At 52.0% G+C, this 23,715-nt stretch overlaps 1 protein-coding gene across 1 annotated transcript in view; it reads right to left on the bottom strand.

The window, feature by feature from the left end:
* Poc1a (POC1 centriolar protein A) overlaps positions 1–23,715 on the bottom strand; it is a 73,606-nt gene that overhangs the window by 44,041 nt on the left and 5,850 nt on the right. Inside the window, exons 5-8 of the mRNA XM_051140584.1 lie at positions 22,624–22,731; positions 21,188–21,303; positions 12,583–12,716; positions 1,988–2,056 (exon numbers count right to left, since the gene is read on the bottom strand). Coding sequence (XP_050996541.1) covers positions 1,988–2,056; positions 12,583–12,716; positions 21,188–21,303; positions 22,624–22,731 — 427 coding nt within the window. The remainder of the gene's footprint in view (positions 1–1,987; positions 2,057–12,582; positions 12,717–21,187; positions 21,304–22,623; positions 22,732–23,715) is intronic.

Below are 23,715 nucleotides of genomic sequence, written 5' to 3'. Positions count from 1 at the left end.
TTCCCAGCATAGCTACTAACAACCTCTGTAACTCCAGTACCAGGGGCTCCAAAGTCCTCTTCCAGACCCCAGAGGCACCGCAGGAACGTGATGCAGAAACATCATGCAGGTAAAACTGCCATTCACAGTAAAAAAAAAAAAAAAAAAGTTAAAGATTACAAAAACAAATGTCAGAAAACTCCAAATAAATAAGGAACTGCACTCAGTGCTTTCCTAGACAGGAAATGGCTGAAGGCACCTCACAAAGCCTGGGGAGTCACCCTGCCAGGGAGCAAGGGCACTCCCTACTGGTGGCTAGAAGCCATGGGAGGCTAGGCGCTTCCATGGTTATTTTCAGGGAGGCTGGCGTGGCCATCAGAGAGGAATCACGCAGCATGATCAGCAGTCAGTGGAGGTTACAGAAAACCAAACAGAAAACCCACCATTATCTTGCCCAAGATGAAGACTTGATGTGCCCTAGACATCAGCCCCATTGGGACATAACAACGAACGTGGTTCTTGCGGAGGCTCCACCATTCCTGGAGCTGTTTCACTGTTTATAGCTCCCAGAGAGAAGGCCACATGGGGTACCACATATACCACTTTACAAACAGAATGTTGACACAGTCATACCCCACATACAAGGTCCTTGTGTAACTCTGGAGACTTAACATTACCAGACTCAGAGTGGCCAGTATGAATGTAGAGATAACACCAGTGCCACCTCAGAAAAACATGAGCACATTGTAAAGAGTCTAGGGCGTTGACAGCCTCACTGTCTGAGGATGTCCACAGCAGGTGGCCGCTTTCCCCTAGGTTGCCTCTTGCACTATGACTTCATTTTCCCTTGGCTGTTTAGCACGTACATCGACTACACAGTTAATATGAGCATCTGCCATACAGTTCCCGCTTTCACACTCACTGGAGGCTCAGGGATCTTCGCTACCTTCCTCCTCTCTGGCTGCTGGCTAGGACCTAGTGCTGGGATGGGAAGATACATGCTGGCTCTTATCCAAGCTGTGGACAAAGAACCTTCAGCTAGTTGCTGCTTTACTGGAAAATCAGTACATTTTACTGCAGCTGGGACTGATGGAAGGCCGACAGGATTTTTCTAGGCTGAGCAGCCAGAACTGACAGGCCAGCACCCAGAGGGTGAGCGTTCTCAGTAGTCCACCAGGTCAACTGTGTTCACAGTCACCACTCTTTCCTCCACAGTGTTTTGGTAAAAGGGACTGTGTGGGTCCTAAGGGAGACTGCTGACAGGTGCACTCCGCAGTGCCTGCACATCTTTCCCAGGCCAGGCTGAGCTGACACCAAGGTCAGAGCACTCCCCTCCCCCCGCAGATAAGCCCTTGGCATTTAGCAGTCTGGGCAAAGAGGCACAGGGCCGACCGGATGAAGCCTTGAAGCAAAGGGTGAAGAGGTGGGACAGGACTTCCTCTGGGCAGCCAAGGCTACAGGAAACGCTGACCCTTTAAACGTGCAGGGGGCTGGGAAGCAAAAGGCAGCAGACATTGGAGCAGAGGCTCCCCAGTCAGACAGCCTGGTGCTTGTCCGTCTCTGCCACCTGCTGGGACCGCTTTCTCATCTTTAGGAATAAAATAGGAAGACTTATCCCACAGGACTCAGGAGAACTAAACGAGCTATGAAATTCTTGCCACACTGACGACATTACCAGATCTGCCTAAGTATCCAGTAAATTCTTCACTGTTTATGTAATCAGGGAGGAAAAACTGAATATCTTCAACTTTTTCACCACGATAATTAGCTCAAAGTCCTTCCAACTCATTTCAGTCAGAGATGCTTCCACAGGTCATCCCTGAAGGACACTTGCTTGAGGACATTAAATGCCTTGGCCCTGAGCACCCCCACCCCAAGTGCCATCAGTGTCTTCACCGTGGCTGTAGTCATTGGAAGCCAGCACAGCCCATCTCCAGATGACCCCCAGCCTCCTATGGGGCTCTGAGCGGGAGCATCTCGGATACCTTAGGCTCTTGTTCTTTCTTACCTGTTCATCAGAGCCTCCAGAAGCAAAATACTCCCCCGTTCTTGAAAAGGCAACGGTGGTAGCAGGCCCCTAGCAGAACAGACAGAGCAAAGGTCAGCTGGATGTGGTGGCGCACCGGTGAGCCCAGCACTTGGGATGTGGAAGCAGGGAGATCAGCAATTCCAGGCCAGCCTGGGGTCCACATGACCCTATCAACACACACCCTACAGCACCCTTCCCAAAGGTCACGCTGAGTCTAAATGCACAGGTCCTGAATGGCAGCAGCAGCAGCAGCAGCGAGACACTGGTCTGAGCACTCGGTCAGCACCCAGACCTCCCTGGCCTTTTTCCAGGAAGCCTGGTCAGGTACAAGCACCACTGCTGGGGCTCAGCTTCCAAACATCTCAACAGAGGCTGGGCTGTGGGATCAAGGGTAGGAGAAGAGGAGGGAGAGGGACATTCACACTGGCAGGCTGGCCAGGCTGGCATCATTTCCATGGCTAGCCCATGAGAAGCAGAGCTCAGAGACACATAGCTAAGATCAGCACTCGCCTCTCTGATGCAGGCCCAATACTGCCCTGCTGCAGCCTAGAGAAGTGGCAGCTCCAAAGAGAAGCCAGTGGCTCAAATGAGTAAGGTGACGTCAGGGGCAAGAGCATCAGGGAGGAGGCTGAGCAGGAAGGGAACCACTGAAGGTGGCTGGGGCGTGGACCAAAATGACACCAATGTCTCTGCAATGTGCATGCCATCTTCCTTAAGTTTGAGCCTTGCAGGAAAAGGTGCTCCCCTAGCTTCCTAGGTACGAAAGGTCAGAGTGGCCATCTGAAGGGGATTGTCAAGTACTTGCTAGGCAGCGCTCTCCAACGAGCACACCAGCTGGGAGGGGATCATCATCTCCCAATAGAGAAAGAACATTCCTCCCCATATGCCTGGAAGCTGTTCCGGAAAGATACATATGCCAGGCAAGGATCTGGTCACAACCACGGATGCAAATGTCTCCCCCCTTCCTTTCAGCTGAACATTTACCAGGGCTGGTGCTGGCATTCTGCAGGCAAAACCAAGTCAAAGGTTCTCTCTTACGTCTGTCACAAAGGTCACCTTAGTTCCTCTAGACCACCAGAGTGTAACAAGAACTGCCCACAAGAGCTCTTCAGCAACACAACCCGGGCTAGAGACAAGGGGAACCCGAGGACACACCCTGCACTCAGTGCTAGAAAGCTCTGGCATGGCTTAGGTTGGAAAGAGACCTCAGCATCGTGAGCAGCTTCTCCTCCCCAGGGGACAGGCAGGCCAAGTGGTGCTTCCCAGGCTTAGGCACATGAGATGAGAGGGTGCACACCTGCTCATGCACCCAGAACCCACTTCTACTTCTTCCTCTTAAGAGGCACTTAGAATGGAGTGAGAGACAGAAAGAGCCGGGCTTGGAGCCCTGCACCTGGGTTAACCCATCGAATCCCCAGAGGACAGTGTGTGCCTTTACCACTCCAAGCTGGGGGAAACAAAGCCCAAGAGGACACAATGCAAAGCCTGTGCCTGCCTGTCACCTCCCTTCTCTGCATAAGTGGAGGCACAGGCTCAGGTGTACCCTACCCCTGGCACCCCTAGGAATTCTAAGCTACCACTAACCAAGATAAAGTGGACCCACTTTTACTGAGGGAACAATGGCCACACACAACCATGAACAATGAATGTCAAATACCAGGTGCAAGGCATTCTGGACCATGTGACTCCACGTTGAGTAACACTGGCTGCCTGTACAGAGTGGAAGTGGGGAATGTCCCTTCCCGTGGACAGCTGGCAAGGGGTTACAGGCTGACAGAGGGTGGTGATATACTTTCAAAGAATGTCTTCCTGATTCTTAACTATCTTGACCATTTTCATACTCGCAAGTCTTTAATAAATATATTGACATGCTATAATTAAAAAGTAAGACAACAAAATGCTTTTCATTTTGAGGGGAAAAATAAAGAGGGAAAAAAAGAAAGAGAAGGAAACTGGTACACTAAGTTTGAAAAGCAGACAGGCCCTTTGCCACCCAGGGCCCATGGGAAGTTTGAAAAGCAGACAGGCCCTTTGCCACCCAGGGCTCATGGGAAGAGCTCCAGAAAGGGCCAGCCGTGAAGGGAGCAAACACACCCGGTGGCTCGCTCCCCTTGCCTGTCATCACTCAAGCACCAGATGCCAAGCTGGGAGTGAGATGTCAGCAGTGACAGCAGCAGGCTGACTGGAAAATGCACCCAGCTTACAGGGGGCCTGGGGCGAGAGGGCAGGTGCTCAAGTTCTGGGGCTTTCCCTGGAGCCCTGTCTCTCAGGAGACTAAAGGACTGACGAGCAAGCAGCCTGGAGGCGCTGTGGGGCCCACTGAGCGCCTGTCTACTAAGAGGACTGCAAGGCACTGCTGCATTCCTAGAAAGGAGAGCAGCCATCAGAGGCTTCTGCTAGCCTGCCCAGAGCCCAAGCAAGCCGCCTTGGGCACTGAAGGCACTGTACTCCCATCAGAAAACAGCACCGTGCCATAGTAGCCACCTCAGTTTATGAAAGTACAGGCTATGATGTTTGCCTGATGACAAAATCGCATCATGACGTGTTTCTCAGACTGACTATGCAGATGGAGCTGCTGTGCTGGTGCACTCTGGACTCTCAGGCCTGACAAGCTAACCTCTGCTGATCTTGCCAGGCCCTGGCCTCCCTTCGCCAACGTCCAGCCTACTTGACTCTTCACTGCTCCTCAAAAGCTGAGCCCCAAAGGTCTCTTTCTCAGTGTTCCTTCTGGAGCCTCCAACATTGAGCTTGTCAGTCATTTTCGATCTTCCTTCATTTTAGATAAGTTTAAGGCTACAAATTTATCTGTGATGTCACTTTAGCCAGATCCCAGAAACTTCTAGTCTGCAACGCTTTCATTAGCATTTCTTTTCAAATTGTTGGTTTTGACTCAAGTTCTTCTTCAGGCCATCAGTTATTTGGAAGTGAATGAAACTGAGGTTTCCAAGCCAAGGAAACTTGGGGGGTGATCAAATCCAGTATGTTCTAGCTTCATGGCGGCCTACTCCTTCCATCTGATTAGTCACGCTGGTGCACTGGAGCCCAGCCCTAGGCAGGGGTGCAGCTGAGTCCTTCTCTCCCAAGGCTAGGCCTGTCCCTGGTGTCTCCACAGAGATGCAGAGTGTGACCTCAGCATCACCTCTTGCTGGGCCTGCAACAATGTAGATTCCAGCTGCCCCTGCCCCAGCAGCAGAGGGACCCACATGCTGGGAACTTGCCCTTGCCCTCCACCCCCAGCAGAGTGGCCCATATGCTGGGAACCCCATCCTTTACCTGACTCCCTGGCAGGTGCTCCACAAGCTCAGCTGGGGCCAACCTCTCTCCTTCCTTAAAGTTTTGTTTGTTTGTTTATTTATTTATTTATATGAGGTGATCTTTCTTAATCTGTCATGAACACTGGCTACACATGTTAACTACCCTATCTTCTCTCCTCACCCTGTCGTACTAGGCTGAACTCATGCCCAGTCCATTCACCACACGGCTCCTCTCCCTTGCCAATTCCCAGATTCAGGATCTATGCTGTTCATTTTCCCCCTATGTTTTATTTAATTATTTAGCATGCACACACATCCACATGCATGCACATGGCACATGTGTAGAAGTAGGAGAACAACTTGCAGGAGTCGGTTCTTTCCTTCTACTACATGGGTTCTGGGTACAGAACTTAGGTCATCAGGCTTGGCACAAGGGCCTTTACCAACAAGCCATCTGGCCAGTTCTTTGTCCATTTCCTTCAAACAGCAAGCATCAGTGAAACAAGAAAAGGGAAGCAGGCAGGCAGGCAAACAGAGAAGCCCATAGTGAGTAAGTTAGGCTGCACACTCTGTGACCCTCCCTTAAGGAGGAGCCTGTCGAGACCTCGGCGCTCTCCTCACACTCACCAGACTCTACGGCACCTCATTGCTGACTATAGTGCCCTAAGAGCTATGCTGGCCGAAGTCTAGCTAGGTACCCTGACACACCATCTACAGTGAAAACAGGGCTGTCACAACATACACTCCCTGAGGAGGAGAAAAAGCAGAGTGAGTGACTATCAGAGATGTGGTGACTCAAGGAGACCAAGGGACTTCTGATGTGGATGCTCTGGCCTCTGACCCTGTGTGCTGAAATTCAGTCCAGCCCATCAGGTATATCCAAGCGGTGACCCACAGGGACACTGTAAGAGGTGCTGCCCAGGGAGGCGCTCTCTCGACCTTGATCCAGCTCTTGACTCTGGGCTGCCAGAAGGTGACAGAGGGCCAGGTGACTCTGGGCTTCTTAGTGGTGCTTATGTTGCTGGTCCCTGTCTTGATGGTGCTTACACCTCCCAGGAGGTGGCAGACCCCCAACCCCACATAAGACCCTACTGACTATCAAAACATTCCTCCAAGACGAAGTGACAGGCCAAGGGCTGAGTGAACTCAAGATACAGGGAGAACAGCTGCATCCCAGACGCTTACTTCCGCTGCTGAAGCCCCAGGCTCAGCCAGAGCTCCTAAGATTTCTCTCCTCTGCTTCCCCAATCCCAGCCTAGGGTCTGGAATGGCCCAAGTGCCTAGAACACCTTTGTGGGCCCCCCAGGACAGCCTGCAGCCTCTGTCCTTGTTGAGGCCTGTGGCAAGTGTTCCCACCTACATGAGGGCAGATGCCTGTGGTCACGGGATGGTGTGCAGCTCAGTCACTCAGCAGTGACACTTTGCAGTAGCACGCATGCCAACTGCACAGCCACTAATACCAGATTTAACTCTCTGCCTACGGCCCACCTACCATCCTCTCCCAAATAGCTCTAGGGGATTTAAGCCAAATGAGCACGGCTCGACTATGTTTCAGAAAATACAGAAAAATAAATCTGTATTTCTAGCACCTTGCCCCCATACTTGCCACACGGATCTGTGAGGGCCCTGCTCAGGGCACGAGGCTTCAAATGACAGCTGCAGTCGGTGGGAAAGCCCTTCCCTCTCCTGACGGTGTTCCCTGATATAAAATGAGGGGGCACACAGCAGCTCCTTTACAGCTTTCACTTCCCTAAATCTGTATTGCATAGAGAGACAAGCTGGGGCTCCTTCCTTCCTGCTTAACTCGCATCATAGTGGCAGACCCCCAAGCCCCAGGCCCCTCTCTGGAGCTGACCTGATCCACTGACTGAAAGAGCAGCAGTGTCCACTCAGGGTTACACCTGGAGGCCTGCAGACAGTCCACTGCCTCCCACCATTGCTGAGTGGCTCCAAGCTAAGGCACAGGAACAAAGGGCCAGGGCCCATGCAAGTCCAAGCCAGCAAGAGCTCACCCAGCTCTCTGGCCTGTCAGCCATGTCGCTCAGCAATGCTCCCACCGAACCTCAGAAGAGCCAGCTGCATGCCCTATGTGCAGGCAAGCTCCATGAACTGTAAAATGGACTTATGTGAATCTGCGTTCCAAAGCCAGGGCCACAGGAGAACACAGAGATCTTTATGCCTACGATAAATTTACTACTTTCTATCCCTCTGATGGTTTGAATGTTTTTGTCCTTTCTGAAAAGTCATGTTAAAGTTTAGTCCCAATGCAGCAGTGTTCCAAAGTGTGGTTTTTAGCAGGAAATTGAGTCACCGGGCTTTGCTTTACTAATGGATTAGGTGCTCTTGTGGAAAGGCCTGGATACAGAGAATTGGCTTTTTGCCCACCTGTTATTTGCTACATGAGGTGGAACACACGGCACAAGACTCCTCCCCAGAAGGAGGCAGCATCCAGGTGCAACCCTCACCAGAGGCCAGCACCTTGATTTTGTACCTCCCAGTCTCCAGAGCACAGGAAACAACTTCTGATCACCTTCATGTTCTCAAGTTGGGACTTTTTTTTTATTATAGCTGTTGTTTTGAGGCAACAGCTCACTACATAGCCCAGGTTGTCCTTGAACTTGTAAGCCTTCCTCCTTAGCTTCCTAAATGCTGGGATTGCTACTGTGTGCTACCATGCCTGAATTTGTTTGTTTGTTTGTTTTTCCGAGACAAGGTTTCTCTGTGTAACATCTCTAACTGTCCCGGAACTCTCTTTGTAAACCAGGCTGGCCTCAAACTCACTTGCTGGGATTAAAGGCGTGTGTGACCATGCCCAGCCCATGCCTGGATTTAAGACATTTTGTTATAGTAAAAAAAAGTTGAGCTAAGCAACCCTGCTTAGCCCAGAGCAAGCCCTTCACCACACAGTGAAAGCGCCATAACCCACAGAAGAATAAATCTTTAGCTCAACAAAGTAAGCTACTCACCAAAACTAGGTCCTTTGCCCCGCAGTGTGAGCCTCTCACCGTACCCTCACAGTGGGGTCCTTCACCCTATGTCAACCCCTAGCTGCACACAGAATGCCCTTCAAGTGGGCCACTGGAAAGTCTGCCCCATTGTTCACTAGAGAACGGCCACACTCCATGGCTGTTACCTGCCTTGCACATCCCCACACAGGTCCAGTCCAAGAGATCCCAGGTGATCTTGAGCTTATCTGGTGCTTGGCAGGTGTCCAAGAAAACAATGGAAAAATGCATCGAGGTGGCTGTGGCCTCGGCCCAGATAAGAAAGTCACCCAAAGAACTGTAATCCTGGCCCTTCTTCCTCCTACGTGGGGCCCTCCTCTACCGTCTCCCCAAAAGGACTCACTTAGGCCTTGCTCCTGTGACAGGACATGGAAGCACAGCTCTCCAGCATGCTCAGCCCTCTCCCTCCTGGTATGATGACTCTGAGGTTGACCTCCCCAGGCCGCCACCCTCAACCCACACTGGTCCTCTCCCCACATGTATGGAAATAGAAACATAAGAAAGTTGCTCAGTGGACTTCCTTGTGATGGCTTTCTAGGGATTGTGCCTGGGGACTGGCAGGAGTTGGATCTCCCAACTTTAAGCTAGTTTCCTGAGGATCTCCCTCCTACTAGGCCAGAACAGGGTCACACAGCAATAAAGTAGGGATAGAGCAGCCATGAGGCCTGCTGGCATCTTATCCAGACCAGTGACATAGAACCAAGGGAAAAACCACAGCCAAATGTCAAAGCCACGTGTGACATGCAAGTGGGTGAGGCAGAAACCGAGATTTTGAGTGCCTGTTTCAGGTCTGCCGTCCTGAGCAGTCCACAAGGCTCTCAGTGTCACCTGCTCTCAAAAGTGTTTTAAAATCTGCCACAGTGCTTATCTGCAGGACAGAACCTCTTGTGTGTCCTAGAGCTGCTAAGCCAGGCAAATCTGGGAGGGGCTACTAACATCTGTGTTTCACCCCCCCTCCACCCCTCCTACCCTGTCATGCCCCACCTCCTGGGATAGCAGGTGAAAGCTGAAGTCACCAGAGCCCGCCTGCACTTCTTCGGGAAGAGAATGGGCTTCCCAAGCGGGGTAGTACGAGGGCCTGGGACCCAGTAGCCTCTTGCAATGTGGCTCCCAGCTGCATCCTCCGAGGACTCAGCCAGAGAGCAGCACAGAGAACTTCCTGGAGCTGAGCCAAACCTGCTTGGTAGCAGCTGACAAACTCAGACAGCCCAGCCCAGCCTCCAGGGATGGAGGGAGTGGACCAGCCGCAGTGTTCCAAAAGCAAAGGAGTTCTGTCCCGCTGGTGGGCTTGGTTTTAACCAGCAACCCAGATAATCAAGGCTGTTCACCCGGAACATTCTCCCCTTTGAGAAGCTGAACCTCCAAACAGGGCAGAGCCAGGAGAGCAAACCCTAACAAATGGCTGAGGTGTCTATTTAACATATCAAAGTGAAGCTGGCAGCTAGAGCCTCCCAGCATCCCTCAGTCCCTACCTGTTACAGGGTATGGCTGGCATACCCTGACCCATATTCTTAACTTCTCCAGCCCAGGAGCTGGACTGCCCTTCCTTATATACTCCAGCCATTTTGGCTACCTGGCCCTTTTTGTCTACTTTCTTACTCTCCTGGCTCTCCCTTCTTCCTTTCCTTTCTCTTCACATGGTCTGGCTCAGGATCATCTCCACTCTGGACTTTCCCCAATGTTCCTATTTCTGGCTATGTGCTCCTCCTCCCCCCTCAATATTTATTTATTTATTTATTTATTTATTTATTTATTACTATGTATACAAGTGCTCTATCTGCATGTACACCTGCATGCCTGAAGAGGGCATCAGATCAAATTATAGATGCTTGTGAGCCACCATGTGGTTGCTGGGAATTGAACTCAGGACTTCTGGAAGAGCAGACAGTGCTCTTAACCACTGAGCCATCACTCCAGCCCTTTGCTATCTCTTTTATCTACAGTAAACCTTCTCCTCCACCATACCTAGGAGCAGACACACTTTCCTTTTTTTTTTATCTTTTTATTTTTCATTCAGTCTTGACTCTTGCATTCACCCCCTGCCTCAGCTCTGACACTCAGCTTTTCAAACCAGAACCCACTTCTACAATGTGAGCAAGCACCCAAAAGAAAGCTCAGACCAGCCGCCCTACTACAGAGGACGAGGACACTAGGTGTGGAGAACAGCACTGAAGCCCCACCAGCTGCGAGTGCACAGGGCTCTCACTGAGGGCATTGAAGAGGAAGGAGGTAGCCGAAGAACAAGTGTCTCTAGAAAGAGCAAGAATCATGGGGAACATGGGCATGGAGCTGAGCCAGGCAACCCCTGGCTTCCTGATAAACCTGCAGACCTCTGAAGAAGCCAAGCCGAGAGACACCCTGGGCCTGCAGTACCCTGAAAAGGGACAGGGCATCATAGGCCTCAAGAAGAGAAACTTGTAAAACCTGGAGCAAACAACCCTGCTTCTGTACTGGATAGGGAGCCTAAAGGGTGAGTAGAGAAAAATATTTGGAACGTAAGTCCTGACTATCTCCTTCACCTAAGCTATGCCGAGGGAGACAGGCAGGGCCTGCCCACTCTCACCCAACCCTCAGGGTACTTTGTAAGTCTCAGCCTGCCCTTCCTGGGCTCTTAGCTCCTCTGCCCTAACTGCAGGACTCTGCAGCCCAGGCTTCGAGAGCACCAAAGAGTAGGGCAGCGACCTTCGTTTCGTCTCCCTCCTGTGTGTCCCAGTGAGCAGGGAGCAAATGACAGACAGATGCGGGGAGAACAATGTCATCAGGTTTGCCTTTATGGGCCGGGCCGGGTAATTCACCAGAACATGGAATGGCATTCCCAATCCACCCTGAAGTGTCCCCGGGCGGAGAGAGAAGGCCACTGTTTAAAAGGCCCTCACAAACAGAGGGAAAGTCTGGAGCATCATTGGGTATGCACCAGCTTACGTGTTGTTTCTGACAAGTGCTCTTGTTTTGCCCACAGGAGCAGGAGCTATGGCGTTCACAGGCCCTCCTCGTTACCAGACCCAAACTGGTTAATCTAAGCAACTGGCCACTGCACACTGCACCTGGCTGTGGAGGCCCAGGAAAAACCAGCCTACTCCTCAACACAGGGGAGACAAAGGCTCACCACCAGGCTAGGAGCGGCAAGTAACTTTCAGGCCCCAAGAGAAAAGAAAAGGCTACATCCTCACCTCTGAGCCATGGTCAAAAGGTCCCACACCCCCTAACAGAAGACAACAGGATCCCAAAATAGCTGGGGAGCCTCGGGCTAGATCCTCCACACCTGGATGTCAGCCCAGGGTGCACAAGCTCCCCCAGCACCCTACAGCCCTTGAGAACCTGACCTACTCTTTGTCTGCCTTCCTCTAGCTCACAGGACACCCTTAAAATCTCTGGATCCCACACTCTACCCCACTTGCACATGGTGGCTGTGTTCCAACAGACGGCCCTTTGGTGCCTGACCCACTTAGCAGGTACATCTACTAAGCTGCATCACAACTACACATCTATACATCCCAACTCTCTGGTGGTGGTGCTGGTGGTGGTGGTGGTGGGCGTATGTGAGAGTCCTGGCCCTAGGCCAGCTGCTGCTGAGAGTTCCATGCAGCCCAGCTCCTATAACCGACCCACCCACAGGAGCCTACACTAGCCAGCACCCACCAGAGGGTTCAGAGAGCCAATGCTCTTTGAAGCCACTCAGATAGAAAGCTTCTGTTCCCTTGGTTCAATGCCAGAAATTTTTAAACAAACATGCAGATTCCCTCTCTTGCCCCAACCTCTGAAAAACATGTCTTTGTCTCTGAGGTCATGGGAAGCAGTGCGCCCCAGAACTTTGATGGTGACTAGGGTTCCAGGACGCTACTCAACTACCAGACCAAGAAGCCTAAGTCCTTCAGGCTCACAGCCCACGCCTTTCCCAATCTTAGTTCCCTACTCCCTTCTCGGGCACACCAGTTCAACCCCAGCAATCAGGCGTGGTGGTGCACCCCTGTAATCCCAGCACTCAGGGAGGCAGAGGCAGGTGGATCGCTATGAGTTTGAGGCCAGGCTGGTCTACAAAGCGAGTCCAGGACAGCTAAGGCTACACAGAGAGACCCTGTTTGCAAAAACAAAAAACCAAAACCAAAGCCAAACAAAAGAGAGGTCACAGAAGAGGCCCCTATCTGCTCCTGCAGGTGCCAGGCCTATCTCAGCATCTCACTGCATTATCTAGGCTGAGATGGAACCATAGTGGGCCCCAAGGGAAGGCCCCTCAAGTGACCCCCCTCAGGTGAAACCTAGCCTGCATCTGTATCAGAGGTGGACTTCTGCCCCACACCGTGCCAGTGCCTTTCACCTGGTGCCCGTGCAGCGTGTAGAGCAGCCGGCCCTCCATCAGGTCCAGGATCTTCAGGGTTGAGTCGCTGGAGGCTGTGATGAGGTAGTTCCCCGATGGGTGGAAGGAAAGGGCATTCACGGCTGCACTGTGTACTGGAGAAAGGACAGCCGTCAGGCACTGGCTCAGAGGCCCCTGGAACACAGCGAAGCCTGAGACAGGCGGTGACAGTCAACCGCGCCTCAGCATCGGCCTTAGGAGGCCAGGCTGGGACCGCCATTGCTTAGCAAAGTAGGGAACCCCACGTGGATTTCCCAGGAGAGTGGCACAGTCTATGCACAGGGACCAAGGACAGGCACTGGGAGACGCAAGGAGGAAAGAGACGGCAAGCAAGAGGATCAGATGACCCCGAGCCTTCTCCTTCCTCCACAGCTCATCAGGGACGCTGGAAGAGAAGAGAGCACGGAAATATAGTGCTCAGCTGTACTTCAGGGAAACCCTCAAAACATGAGCACAATGTGCTGTCCTATAGGAGAGGACCGTGTGGGGAATGGACAAGCAGAGACGCAGAGCTTTCTGGGAGGCAGAGGGGCTTGGGCTCCTATCCTAGCCTCCCCATTGGCCCACCCTGTGACCCTGAACAACTACCCTGACTGAACTGGGCAGTTTCTCCATCTGCCCCACAGCCCTGGTGGAGCTGGCATGAGGATGCTACCAGCTCATCTCAGACTGAGCCCTCGGACCCTGGTGCCAGGCCCCTGTGCCCTGCTACTCTATCCCTTTAGCAGCCTAGTTTCACTCCTGACTCCTTTCCCAGCATACCTACCCAAGCCTACCACCTACCCTGGTGTCCCTCGCTCTCCAAAAATCGGTCATCCCAAAGTTGGTAGCTTACCCACCTGTGAAGCCTTCTCACCCCTATTTCCAATGGACCTAGACATCTCTTGGCCTGTCCCTGATCTTAAAATCAGTTCCCCTAAGCCAGGTGTGGTGGCACACGCCTTTAATCCCAGCACTTGGGAGGCAGAGGCAGGCGGATCACTGTGAGTTCGAGGCCAGCCTGGTCTACAAAGTGAGTCTAGGACAGTCAAGGCTACACAGAGAAAGCCTGTCTGGGGGGGGGGGGATGGAGGGGGAGTCAGCTCCCCTGGGAAGCTTTCTGGGGAGATGACTTTTAAGACAAACTCCTTGCTGGACCCCCTTCATTTGCTCTTCCAAAGCACCGTAGGCCTCACACCTCACACCTGGGTGTCTCATGACATCACAACCTACATCAGACAAGGGCTAAGCAGAGTCCCTGGCTCAGTGTCTGGTACCAAGTGAAGCTCAGAAAATAGAGAGGAAGCAGCTATGTACAATGGTTGTTGAGGAGTCCCTGAGGGCTACACAGCCCTTCCTTGAGGTTGAAGGCATGTTGTGTATGGCACTAGTAGAGATGAGCAGGCCCGTGTGGTCCACATGAAGAAGGAGCAACCTCATCGCCAACGCATGGACCTGCTCATCACAGCTGCTGCAAAGGCAAGGCCCAGGGCCTTCCTATTCACTACCACTGACCCAGTGAAGAAACCAGTGGAGCTGAGGTAATCACGACCCTGAGAGGTTGGCATCACCACAAATAAAGAGGCAAATTCAAAACCCAGGCCCTCACCTGGGCTCTGCAAGGATGCAGGAGCCTCTGCAAGGCCCTTAGCAGAGCGCATCAGGATCACAGGGAGCCTCCTAGATGCGAACACACTGGTGTACTGATATGTTGGGGAGTGTGCAGACGTGTTCCCAAGAACACTTAGGGGAGACAGCCAAGGCTTTATGTAACCTGGTATTTATATCCAAACAACACGCTCCGATGACACAACCCCAGGAGGCAGCCTGTAGACAATCTGAAGGCTTCTACAAGCCCACGACTGGAGATGAATAGAGACCCCTCAGCCAGGCCTGGAACGAAGGCCACCCTTGGCCCACCTAAGACAAAACAGCATAGGTACAGGTAGCAGCAGACAGGTGCAGCACAGTGAGACACACTCAGGGAGCCCTGAGCTTCCCCACAACCACCAAGACAGCAGTTTGTGTGGACACAACACTATGGTCTACCTGAGAAAAAACTGTCCTCAAAAGAACAGCAGAAGGGCCACTCTGTTACAGGGTCCCCAACTCCTACAGCCACTTACTCCCAAGGAGAGCTGGCCTGCCATGTCAGACTTCAGGGGCATCCCAGACACAACGCACACACTATCCCCCACTTGCTCCCCTGCCCTGCCTGCTGGCCACAGTCTCCAGTCCCCTCCACTCTGGCTCTGTGGAGGTGCTGGGACAGGTCCCATCTAGTTGAGCTTCATCTGGAGAGCACTTTCTGCATAACAGTACCACTCAAAGGCTGAACTGCCCCACAAGGGGTCGGGCCTCCCCTCACAAAGCCTTGAGCAGTGACTATCCAAGAACAATCTGCCTTTTTTTAAAAAAAAGATTTATTTATTTATCATGTATACAGTGTTCTGCCTGTATGCACACTTGCACATCAGAAGAGGGCACCAGATCTCATTATAAGTAGTTGTGAGCCACCATGTGGTTGCTGGGAATTGAACTCAGGACCTTCCGAAGAGCAGCCAGTGCTCTTAACCTCTGAGCCATCTCTCCAGGCCCGAACAATCTGGTTTCTATGAAGTCTGGAGCTGTCCAAGTTGCCTGGCTCCATGGCAGATATCAGAGACAATGCAGCTATCACCTGATAGCTGTGAGCTCCTGGTTGTGGTCGAGAGTAGGGACTGTAAGTCAGTGTCAGAGATGCACGGCAGCAAGCTCCTACAGGTCACCAGCCAGAGGGGACCTGCAGCCCCTGTCCCTAAACACCAGGAAATGGTGGGCAGAAGAAGGGAGACTTACAAGCACTATTTTGTGTAGAGAAAGCTGCCTTTGACAAGCCTGGGCTTGAGAGAGTCCAGGGAGGCTGAGGGGCCCAGAACACTCATGGGGTTCCACAGGACGGAACTTTCTGAGGTGGATGGCGCTAGGGGTCAGCTCTGTTTCCACATCCTATCACAAAGGGGTCTGCTCACTTCCAAGTGCGCAGGCAGCGTGGCTCCTCATGAGGCTAACTCACCCTTCAGTGGCTCAGTGGCCTGGGTTTCCAGGGACTGTTGAATATACCTGAATGTATGTATCTGATCCGAGCAGCAAGAACACCCTAAGTGTTCCTCATTGCAAAGTTCACACACATGGCTGCTTGGGATGGTAGGAAACAGGGAGTTGGCCAGCACTGCTCCTGACCAGTACATTCAGTTGCAAAATACCAAGTAGGATGAGAGAAACAAGTGCTTGCCACACCTGACGACCCAAGTTTAATCTCTGGGCCCCACATAACAGAAAGAGAACCAACTCCCAAAAGTTGTCTTTTGACCTCCACAAATACACCATGCACATGCACATTCCCCCCCTCCTCTCCCTCGCTCCCTCCCTTAAACTGAGGGGCCTGGAGAGATGGCTCAGAGGCTAAGAACATTGGCTGTTCTTCCAAAGGTCCTGAGTTCAATTCCCAGCAGCCATGGTGGCTCACAACCTTCTATAATGAGATCTGGTGCCCTCTTCTGGTGGGCAGGCACACATGCAGGCAGAATACTGTATAATAATAAATAAATAATCTTTAAATAAACAAACAAAAAAAGCCAGGCAGTGGTGGCGCACGCCTTTAATCCCAGCACTTGGGAGGCAGAGGCAGGTGGATTGCTATGAGTTCGAGGCCAGGCTGGTCTACAAAAGTGAGTCCAGGACAGTCAAGGATACACAGAGAAACCCTGTCTCAAAAAACCAACAAAAGAAAACAAAAAAACAAGAAACAAAAAAATGGGGTAGAGAGATGGCTCAGAGGTTAAGAGCACCGTCTGCTCTTCCAAAGGTCCTGAGTTCAATTCCCAGCAATCACATGGTGGCTTATGACCATCTATAATGAGATCTGGTTCCTTCTTGTGAAAGTAGGCATACATTCAGGCAGAACACTGTATAAATAATAAATAAATCTTAAAGGAAAAAAAAAAAAAAGACTGTATACTGAGGGCTAGGTGTGGTGGCACATGCCATTAATTCCTTCAGATCTCTGTGACTTCGAAGACAGGCTGGTCTACAAAGTGAGCCCTGGACAACCAGGGTCTGTTACACAGAGAAACCCTATAGAAGACCTGAGTTTAGTTCCCAGCGCCCAGGTGATCCAGCAGCTATTCTGGCTTCTGTAGGCACCAGTGCATGTGACACACACACACACACACACACACACACACACACACACACACACACACACACTCACTCTCTCTCTCTCTCTCTCTTAAAAAAAAAAAAAATCACAAAACAGGCAGGGCGTGGTGGTGTACGCCTTCAATCCCAGCACCTGGGAAGCAGAAGCAGATGACTGCTGTGAGGCCAAGGCCAGGCTGGTCTACAAAGCGAGTCTAGGCTGGTCAAGGCTATACAGAGAAGCCCTGTCTCAAAACAAACAAACAAACAAACAAACAAACAAGTCACAAGACAAAACAAAGCAAAAAGCCTTTATAACCAAAGTAGGAGCATGGCTTGGTGACAGCATGCTTGAATTCCTAGGTCCAATTCCTAGCATCACACTAAAAACAAGAATCTGGGGGCTGGAGAAATGGCTCAGCGATTACAAGCACTAGCTGCTCTTCTGAGGAACCCTGGTTCGAGTCCCAGTTCACACCCTCATCACAATCTGTAACTGCAGTCTCAGGGGGCCTAGTGCTCTCTTCTGGCCTCTTTGAGCATAGTGCATACTTGGCGCACACACATATATACAGAGAAAACACCCATATCTACAAAACTAAAAAAAATTAAACAAACACCTCTTGGGTAGGGTAGGAGTGCACAGACGTTCTCAGGAACCAGTGAGCAGAGAACTCAGGACTAAGAATTTCAACTCACACTTGGGAAAGGACCAGGCCAAGCCTGCTGACAGCCAGTCAAGAAAACCCATCTCTTCCAGGACATTTGTAAATAAAACGCTAGCGTGTGTGGGACCCAGTGTGGGAACAGTGGGCACATTCCCAGATGCCCCCTACTGAAGACCTAGATTTGGTTTCCAGCTGCGTGACTGTAGGCAAGCCTCACCCTTCTCACACTGCCTATGGGTGAAGCAGGGAGTGGCCATGCCTTGCCGGTCACCCAAGCCTGTGCCTGGACCTGCACATGCCTGTAATCCACTAAACACATTCTGGGCTCTGGGTCGGCGGGGGCTGCTGCTCAGATGTTCAAACAGTCTTAACGTGGGCTCTGAGCATATGGCGCTTAACCCACCTCCACGGGAACTGGCACTCCCAGGGCTCCACCAGCACATCGGCTCCCCACTGAATTAGGAAATCAGAACTTGCAGTAATAGGCGGGAGCTAAGAAACTCCTTGCCTGGGAGGACAGTCAGCCAGCCTTAGACTCACAGTGCTGACTATATGCTGTAGCTCAAAGCTAGAGCGAGCTTTACTCCAACAGCCCAGGCAAGGGCAGGAAGCATGACCATGGGGCAGCTGGATGCACACTGCAGAGACACTAACCACATTCTCAAATCAGAAAGCCACTCAGCAGTGTCTGGCAACCACCCAGAGCCACCAGGGGAAGCATTTGGAATCTCTGTGTCCTTAAAACTTTCACCTGGGTTTCTGAGGAATCTGGAACAGAGGAGAGAGGAGAGATCTGCTACCACAGTGCTGAGATGAGAGGTTTGCTACCACAGTGCTGAGAGCCTCCAAACAGATCTACGGGCGCATGAAGAGGTACGAGCCTCCCAAGCTGTCTGGGAAGGCCCTCGACTTGAGCAGACTTATCCAGAGCCCAGTATCAGGAAGGAGAAGGAGAGGTGCTTTTCCCCCACCAGAAGGTGACCCCCAAGGCTAAGCGGTGAGTTTGCTCTTGTGTGAACACCTACCAGGTGCCACAGCCTTGTGCAGGAGAAAGCCGGCTGTGTTTACAGGCTGCACAAAGTCCCCACAGGACTCTGACACACACCAGGACAGCCAAGAAACATGACCCTGCAGCCCTGCAGAGGAGTTCCATCCCAAGGGGCAAGCATGGCAGCAAACACCCACTGAGAGCTTTCAGAGGAACCTGTGGGTTGCAAGCACTCTGGTCCACTAGGAACTTGGTCTCAACGCACACCCCGGTCCACATACCTCCTGGCCCTGCTAGCCCTGAGCTGTCCTTCTGCCCTTGACCAAGCCCACTCAGTCCCTGGAAAGCCCACAGCCACCTCCTCCGCCACCTCTGTGCTGTTCCACCTCCTGCCCACCCCACCTGAGACTCCATTCTCCTCCTGGCTCTTCTGTCCTCCAGCTGTCTATCTCAGGGTCCTCCTGGCTCCTCTGTCCTCCAGCTGTCTATCTCAGGGTTCTCTCTGCTCCTCTGTCCTCCAGCTGTCTATCTCAGGGTCCTCTCTGCTCCTCTGTCCTCCAGCTGTCTATCTCAGGGTCCTCTCTGCTCCTCTGTCCTCCAGCTGTCTATCTCAGGGTCCTCTCTGCTCCTCTGTCCTCCAGCTGTCTATCTCAGGGTCCTCCTGGCTCCTCTGTCCTCCAGCTGTCTATCTCAGGGTCCTCTCTGCTCCTCTGTCCTCCAGCTGTCTATCTCAGGGTCCTCTCTGCTCTTCTGTCCTCCAGCTGTCTATCTCAGGGTCCTCCTGGCTCCTCTGTCCTCCAGCTGTCTATCTCAGGGCTCTCTCTGGCTGCCTTGGGACCTTTTCTTTTTAGTCATTCTCGTCATAATGGCCCAGAATATGGCATTCGTCCTTCTCATCCCAGACCCCAGGGCCCAGCTGCCCCTTCCCCCACCACAGCAGCAGCTTCGGCCTCTGATCACTCTACATAAGTAGTCCCCTTGGCCTGACCGCTCTGCACCCTGATTCGGGCTACAGTGGGCGTGGAAATCCATGCACCAAGTGGGCATGGTGGCACACACCTTTAATCCTAGCACTTGGGAGACAGAGACAGGAGGATTTCTATGAGTTCGAGGCTACAAAAGGAGTCCAGGACTGCCAAGGGTACGCAGAGAAACTCTTGTCTCAAAAACCAAAACCCAAAAATGAAACAAAAATAAAAACAAAAAAGAAATGCATGTACCAATGAAGGGTCTATCAATCCCACATGGTAGCAGAATCTCACACAATACTTGTCCTCCCAAATGCTCCTCATCCATTTGCTCCTCGAGTGCCATGCCCCGAGTTGCCAGCCACTGGTATTTGGGACCTTAGGTAGCATTCAAGTTTCTTGCAATGAGTACGTGTTGCTAACTCATGAATACCAGGCCCAGGCTCCTGGTCCATCAGGGAGACTTGGACTCTTGTAGAGACAGCTGGGAATCCTCTTTTCCCACTGTAAGGACTCGTGTGGCATAAACCACAGCAAGCACTCGATACAATACCTGTGCATGTTCTCTCCCCAGACTGTCACCTCGTGTGCAAGGTCCTATTATCACCCCTCACAGAACACAGCCTGCACTCCTGGCTCCTGCACTCTATTGTCACTTTTCTGTCTCATCTCTCCCTGTCCAAACCGTCCTTGCTCTGCCAATGTGGAGACAATGGCCAGTCTTCAACCCTAGCCCTTAACTTAGGCCTGGCCCAGAACAGAAAAAAAAGTCTCTGAGATGGAAGGAAGGACCCAACTGCTCTTCTGTTCTAGAAGCCTCTGAAAGAACATCAATGCAGATGCCTAGGCGCTCTGAATAGGAAAGACCTAGTTCTCGTGGCTAAGCCCTGCCACCTGGTGGTGGCACTGTGTACTGTATGCCTTGACAAATCACTTGGAACCAGCAGCAGCAGCAGCTTTGTCACTGTCCCCATGTTGTGCCAGCCACTCTCCATTCTTAACTAATTCAAACCCTGTCTTACCATCTGGAAGATGAATCCTATCACTGACCCAAGAGTTCAGAGGAGCCAAGTGATCTGCCTAGTGTCACACAGCTGAGAATGCTGAAATTGTCTACAGAATCCACACTCCACTCTGTCCTGTACCAAACCAGGAACTTCTCCCCACTCCCGCTCGCCTCGGTTTGCTCTCTAATATCTGAGAAGCAACCAAGAAGGGGCTTATGAAATATGCGGTAAAGAATGCTAAAGGCTGAGCTCCCAAACCAGCGTCGACTCCTGTTGCTCGGTCACCTGAAGATGACAAGGTAAATAAAGGACCAGAGGCCACAGGAACCAGAGCCCAGCCCCCTGCTAAAGTAACCCTTCTACGTGGTACATGGCCTCGGGCAGACCTGTGGAGGACAGCATTAGGCCTAGGTCCTACCAGCAATGACCTCTATGGAAGTCATGTCTCCTTGACCATGGAAAATCATCTCTGTCATAAGGAGAAATGAGTAGTATGGAGCTCTCAAGAAGTAGACCTTAGGGCAGTCCTAGCCAGAAACCCACCCACTACAGTGTGTGAGACACTGCTGTCCATAGCGGGTACCACCTGACCAACATTCTGAGCCAAGATGACTACACCGCCAACTCTTCATCCTGGTGAGGCCACTAGCCACAGGCTTCCTCCCAGCTCAGGGCTGTCCTTGGGCCTATCAAAGCACCACAGCAATGACCTGAATGCCTGGCACTGGCAGTCACACCATGGCTGCTTGTGGGCCTGCCGTGCTGTTCAACACTCACACTGATAATGCTGCAGCAGCCGGTGAATCCGCACATCCCACACCTTCACTGTATTATCCATGCCAGCGGCGGCAATGCAGGTCCCACTGGGGTGGAAGTCCACGTAGGTGACAAAGCTGGAAAGACAGGAACAGTCATGCACTGTCAGAGGCCTTCCTTGGTTAGCACAGACCCCAGAGGATCTTACACCTACGTGTCTGTTCACATGGTACCCTCACCCTGGAGCATGCTTCTTTAACGATGCATGGATTTCCATGCCCACTGTAGCCCGCATCAGGGTGCAGAGGGGCCAGGCCTACTTATGTACAGGGACTACTTATGTACAATGTGTAGAGGCAGAAGCTGCTGCTGTGGTAGAGGAGCGGCCAACTAGGCTAATGCCATGGAGGTGGCCAAGAAAGACCAAGAAATAGGCAACAGCAGTGGCCAGCAGGGACCATGCCCTCCCTCCATCCCTTCGCTCTTTATGTTTTCTGAGACATCTCACTATTCACTCCGTGGCCCAAGCTGACCGTCCCACCTCCCTCACTCAGTACTAAGACTACAAGTGTGAACAGCACGCCCAGCCCACTGCTCATCTGTAAGTACAAGTGGGGACAGCTAGCTGTAGACCAACACGTCAGCCAGGGCCGGCTCTAAGGCAGGCTCTGTCAACTGAGGCATGGGTAGGAAGGTCCAGCAGGACAACAAAGACTGTTCATCCATTTCTCTCTAGAAGCCAGGCCAAGAGCCTTTGGTGCACATCCACGCTACTCAGGCACTCCGGCAGGACCTTGCCTGTGAGCCCCAGGTTAAGGGATGAGGAGTGAAGGCGAAGCTGCTCAGCAGCAGGCTCCTCCCTCTCTCCATGTCTCATGCAGTACAGAATAAAGAGCCAGCACCAGCTACAAGAGCCTGAGGCTTTAATCCGTAAATCATCACAGGGTCATTGCTGTGGTGCTAGCTCAGAGGGGCAGAGAAAGCACCCAGTTGACTTTCCTACTCAGCTCACGTCTTGATGGAAAAGGCCCAAAAGGCTCACTAGCTCAGCTGACAACCTAAAAGGAAAAGACCCAAAAACCCAAGGCCACAGGCTTGCTAGTTCAAAGCCCCAAAAGCCAAAGGCTGAGGAGCTCAAGAGCTAAAGAGCTACTGCTTCTTCTTCTTCTTCTTCTTCTTCTTCTTCTTCTTCTTCTTCTTCTTCTTCTTCTTCTTCCTCCTTTTCCTCCTCCTCTTCTTCTTCCTCCTCTTCTTTGTTTTGGTTTTTTGAGACAGGGTTTTTCTGTTTAGCCTTGGTTGTCCTGGACTTACTTTGTAGACCAGGCTAGATTCAAACTCAGAGTGATCCACTTGCCTCTGCCTCCCTAGTGCTGGGATTAAAGGCATGCCCTACCACGCCTGGCCTGCCCTACACACGGTACAGTAGCACCTGCAGATGGAGGACAATCGGGACTCACCTGCCATGCTCGCAGTATGAGTGGACACACTCCCGGCTGGTCTTGTCCCACAGTTTGACAGTCTTATCATCACTGGAGGACACGATGAGCCGCCCATCAGGGGAGAACCTAAGTGGAACAGGATATAGGTCACACTAATAGACTGTGAGCACCACACCATGCTCTCCACAGGCTTCTGTTCCAGCACGCTACTGCCTGATCCAGGAACTCTTTGGGCATGTAGGGCTTTTTGTGTTGTTGTTTTGACATAGGGTCCCACTAGGTAGCCCTGGCTGGCCTTGAACTGTGGCAATCCTCCTGCTTCAACCTCTCAAGTCCTGAGACTGTAGGTGTGCACCACTAGACCCAGCTGCCTGGGCCAGGAACTACCTCTGGCTGTATGTGATACCTCGAGTGATCCTGGGCAACTGGCTCCCTGTGACATCCATTGTCTGCAGGGCCCACCCATAGTAATCACATACTAGCATAATGCACAGAACAGCCAGGAGGCATACGGCCCGTAGCAACATGTGGCTGGTGCTGCTTGACGCATGGAGGTGGTCAGGAGCTCCACATGAGTACATCAGCAAAACACAGTGGGCCAACAAAAACCCGTGGAGGTCCCGGGACCCACCATAAGCAGCCTACTATGGACATGATACTCCACATTACTGGCTTGCCCTCCCCGCTCATTTCTTAGGTCCTTGACCAGCACACCTCTCAGAGCAGGTCCCTCCCAGAATAAAGAACATTTCTGTCCTAGGGGATAAGTAACTCCACAGTATCCACAGAGGAAGATAGCTCAATGGTCCCCAACCTCTGACTTTCATGGTTTCTTAGTGTTCCCTGGCCACCTTAACCCCCTCCTCTGGAGCAGAGCCGTGTCATGAGAAAGCTCTGTTGAAAGAAGCTGATGAGGGCTGGAGAGATGGCTCAGAGGTTAAGAGCACTGACTGCTCTTCCAGGGGACCTAAGTTCAATTCCCAGCAACCACACGGTGGCTCACAACCATCTACAATGAGAGCTAGTGCCCTCTTCTGGCGGGCAGGCATACATGCAGGCAGAATGCTATAAATAATAAATAAGTAAATCTAAAACACAGAAAGAAGCTGG

This window comes from Acomys russatus, chromosome 32, assembly GCF_903995435.1.
Source record: "Acomys russatus chromosome 32, mAcoRus1.1, whole genome shotgun sequence".
NCBI lineage: Eukaryota > Metazoa > Chordata > Mammalia > Rodentia > Muridae > Acomys > Acomys russatus.
The sequence above is the reverse complement of the archived record's forward strand: the minus strand, read 5'-3'. Positions and strand labels throughout refer to the sequence as shown.